The sequence below is a fragment of the Microtus ochrogaster genome, chromosome 8, assembly GCF_000317375.1.
Source record: "Microtus ochrogaster isolate Prairie Vole_2 chromosome 8, MicOch1.0, whole genome shotgun sequence".
NCBI classification, from domain to species: domain Eukaryota; kingdom Metazoa; phylum Chordata; class Mammalia; order Rodentia; family Cricetidae; genus Microtus; species Microtus ochrogaster.
The window spans coordinates 42,966,242-42,970,158 of record NC_022015.1 but is presented as its reverse complement, the minus strand read 5'-3'; the positions used below and the strand labels follow the sequence as shown (position 1 = coordinate 42,970,158).

Genomic DNA, 3,917 nt, shown 5'->3' with positions numbered 1-3,917 from the left:
TGTGAGCCACCATGTGGTTGCTGGGAATTGAACTCAGGACCTTTGGAAGAGCAGGCAATGCTCTTAACCACTGAGCCATCTCTCCAGCACCCCAAAATACATATTTTATGTGCATTTGTATTTCGTCCAGTCATGTCTGCGTGAGGGCATTGGATCGACTGGAACTATAGTTACAGATAGTTGTGAGCTGCCATATGGGTGCTGTGAATTGAACCCAGGTCCTCTGGAAAAGAACCCAGTGGTTTGTTTGTTTTGTGTGTGCTTTGTTTTTTGTTTGTTTAACATTTTATTTATTATGTATACAGTTTTCTGTCTGCATCTATGCCTGCAGGTCTGAAGAGGGCACCAGATATTAAAGATGGTTGTGAGCCACCATGTGGTTGCTGGGAATTGAATGAACTCAGAACCTATGGAAGAGCAGCCAGTGCTCTTAACCTCTGAGCCATCTCTCCAACCCCTTGGTGTTTCAAGACAGGGTTTCTCTGTGTTGCTTTGGAGCCTGTCCTGGAACTCACTATGTAAACCAGGCTAGTCTCAAACTCACAGAGAGTAACCTGCCTCTGCCTCTCAAGTGCTAGGATTATAGGTGTGTGCCACCACTGCTCAGCCAGAAAGTCTTTTCTTAAAAAGAGCAAGGAATGGGCTAAGAAAGCATATCTATGATACAAAGCTTGCCTAAGACTCTGGTTTCAAAACCTGAGAGAGAAAAAATTGTTTTCTATTCTGTCCATTTGGCTGTGAATTTTTGTTTGTCCTAACCTCTATGTGCTTTGTTTTGAAACAATTTCTTTCAATGAAGCCTTGACTGGCCCCCAACTCTTCCAGATTTACCTTTCATTTGAGAGTTCAGGTGTTAGTCATTACATTGTGTACTTAAAATATTAATAGTCCTCTGTTGATTTGAAACTTCCTGGGATTGAAAATTGGCAATGGTATTTATTTATTTATTTATTTATTTATTTATTTATTTATTTATTTATTATGTATACAATATTCTGTCTGTGTCTATGTCTGCAGGCCAGAAGAGGGCACCAGACCTCATTACAGATGGTTGTGAGCCACAATGTGGTTGCTGGGAATTGAACTCAGAACCTTTGGAAAAGCGGGCAATGCTCTTAACCACTGAGCCATCTTTCCAGCCCCTGATTTATTTATTTATTATGTACACAGTGTTCAGCCTCCATGTATGCCTGCAGGACAGAAGAGGGCATCAGATCTCATTACAGATGGTTGTGAGCCACCATGTGGTTGCTGGGAATTGAACTCACGACCTCCGGAAGAGCAGTCAGTGCTCTTAACCTCTGAGCCAGCTCTCCAGCACCATGGTTTTTATTTTGAATTAAAATTATTTTACTTTAATTAGTTTGTTTAAGACAGAATTTCTTGGTGTAGCGCTGGCTGTCCTAGACCTCACTCTGTAGAGCAGGTTGTCCTCGAACTCAGAGAGCTGTCCTGGGATGAAAGGTGTGCACCACCACCACCCAGCAAAAACTAGCAACTCAAAAATCCACAGTAATCATGCACTCTTTTATGGCAATGGCCCTAACTAAACTCTAACTTTTTTCTTCATTGTTTTGTGTTCGTTCATTAATGTTTTGCCTGCATGTGTATGTGCACCACAGTGCCTGAGTACTGAACACAGGTCTGTTAAGCCCTCTCTCCAACCGGCTCTAGCATTTTTTAAGATACTCAACGTCCTTTACTCAGCTACCAAGCTCCAGGATCTCATTTCGGGTGAGGTGGTAGCAGCAGGTGGCTTCCTTGTGAGTTCGAGGTCAGTGGTCTACATAATGAATTTCTACACAGGGAGTTCCAAGTCGGCTGGTTAGGGGAGTGCGACGGGTTTTGTTTGGTCTTTTTTGTTTTTTCGAGACAAGGTTTCTCTGTGTAGCCTTAGCTGTCCTGGAACTCGCTCTGCAGACCAGGCCGATCTCAAACTCAAAGATCCAACTGTCTCTGCTTCCGGAGTGGTGAGATAAAAGGCCTGGGCCACCGCGCCACCACTGACCTGCTTCTGTTTTTTAAATCTATGATTTCAAGAGTCAAGAGTCTTGAAGAGCAGTGGCGGTGCATGCCTTTAATCCCAGCACGGGGGAGGCAGAGGCAGGTGAGGTCAAGGCCAGTCTGGTCAACAGAGCAAGTTCCAGAACAGGCTCCAAAGCCACAGAGAACCCCTGTCTCGAAAAAGAAAAAAAAATTGCAGTGTGAAACCCCGTCTAGAAAAAACAAACAACAAACAAACAAACAAAGAAAATAATAATTTAAACGTTTCAACGGGGCCAGCACCGCTCTAGCCTGGAAATTGCTCTATGGTTTTTCGGCTCCGCCCCGCCCCGGTCGCTCTAGCCTGCATGGGGAGCGGCGAGACGTCGCGGCTCCCTTCTAGGCCGCCGGAGGATGCAGAGGGCATCTCGTTGGTAGTGTGGTCGGCCATGAATACGGTTCGTAAAGCACTGGTGGTGGTTGCTGTGCTCGGCGCGGGTGCTGGCGTTGGCTCCACTCTGTTTGCCCTTGTAACCCCAGGAGAACTACAGAAGCAGGCAATGCTGCAGGTAGAAACACCCGGGCTCCCCGAGGTGGGTGTGCGTGGGGAGAGGCCACGTCTTCGGGCCGGGCTGCAAACATCCTTCTTGCCCTTAGGAGTTTCCGGAACGGGACCCGCGGCGCAGGGAAGAAGCTGCCCGAACCAAGGAACTAGTGGTGGCTACTCTGAAGAAAGCGGCAGCTACGGAGGAGAACGTGGCCTGGAGGAAGAACTGGACGGAAGCAGTTAGCGACGGCAGCAGGTCAGCGTGACACCAGAGCTTGCCTGTGGGACCTTCGAGGCGCCTTTCTCTGTGCGCGGGCGTGGAGTCCGGATTCAGGATAACACGACTCTAGCAGGCACAGGTAGCTGTCGTCGGTGGTCGCGTTTAACGTGCACATCGCGTGACAGGGACGAGATGGGGGTCGGATGTGTGGAACCAAAGGAACTAATAAATCCAGTCCATCCGTTAAGTGGATTCCGCAGCCGGATATTTAATGCCTAAAGAGCTGGGAGGGTCGGCACAGTGGGAGCAGAAGAGTAGCTGATTGCCACTCGTCCTGGAGAGTTCCAAGTCCAGTAGGTTTTCTGACTATTAAAAACAGGTCACATGATCTAAGTTTGCTTCAACAACTGGCGGTAAAAAAAAAACCAACACAACTTTTCTAATGTCTGTTTTGTGTGTCTATGTTGTAGAGCGAAAAATGAAAGTGCGCACGCGCTGCATATATGGAAGTCTCAGAACAGTGTTTAACTTCGGTTAAAGTCTCTTTCCAGTCAGTGTTGCCCTGATTGTGCTGGAACTCGCTCTGTAGACCAGGCTGGCCTCACAGCTTCACCTGCCTCTGCCTCCTCAGTGCTTGGATTAAAAGTATGTACCTCCACTGCCACTGTTAAGGCTCTGTAAGAGAAGCTGACTCAGTACTAAAACATCTGTGTCAGATCATTCTCAAGCATAGCTCAGTGACATACACCTATAATAACCACAGCACCCAGGAGGTTAAGAAGATAGTAGTTTCAAGACAAACCTGGGCTACTACCTCAAAAGAAAAAGATTTTGGTTTAACTACATGATATTCTGAACTGAGTGTTTATCCTCAGCACTTGGGACAGAGGGGCAGGAAGATCTCTGCCAGGCCAGCTTGGTCTGCTTAATAAGTCCCAGACCCTCCGGGGCTACACAGTGTCGTTGAAAAGTGGAAAGTGCAGCAGTGCATGGTAGCTGAGTCTCAGCACCTGGCAGCTTGAGCCAGAATTCTAACAAGCTCAAAGCCAGCCATGGCTATAAAGTGTTTCAGGCTGTCCTGGACTATAGTTGAGCTCCTGCCACGAAAATCCCGCTATTCCCCCCAACATGCAGCCTCTTGCTAAATGTAGTGAGGGACGGTTGAAA

The 3,917-nt window shown here is 47.3% G+C and overlaps 1 protein-coding gene across 1 annotated transcript; it reads left to right on the top strand.

Annotated features, from left to right (window-relative positions):
* The first annotated feature begins 2,280 nt into the window (after window positions 1-2,280).
* LOC102002567 (ubiquinol-cytochrome-c reductase complex assembly factor 3) lies at window positions 2,281-3,175 on the top strand. Its single transcript, XM_005351914.3, has 2 exons — window positions 2,281-2,552; window positions 2,641-3,175. Exons 1-2 carry the CDS (start codon window positions 2,310-2,312, stop codon window positions 2,794-2,796), a joined length of 399 nt encoding a protein of 132 aa, XP_005351971.2. The 5' UTR covers window positions 2,281-2,309; the 3' UTR covers window positions 2,797-3,175.
* Window positions 3,176-3,917: the final 742 nt, after the last annotated feature.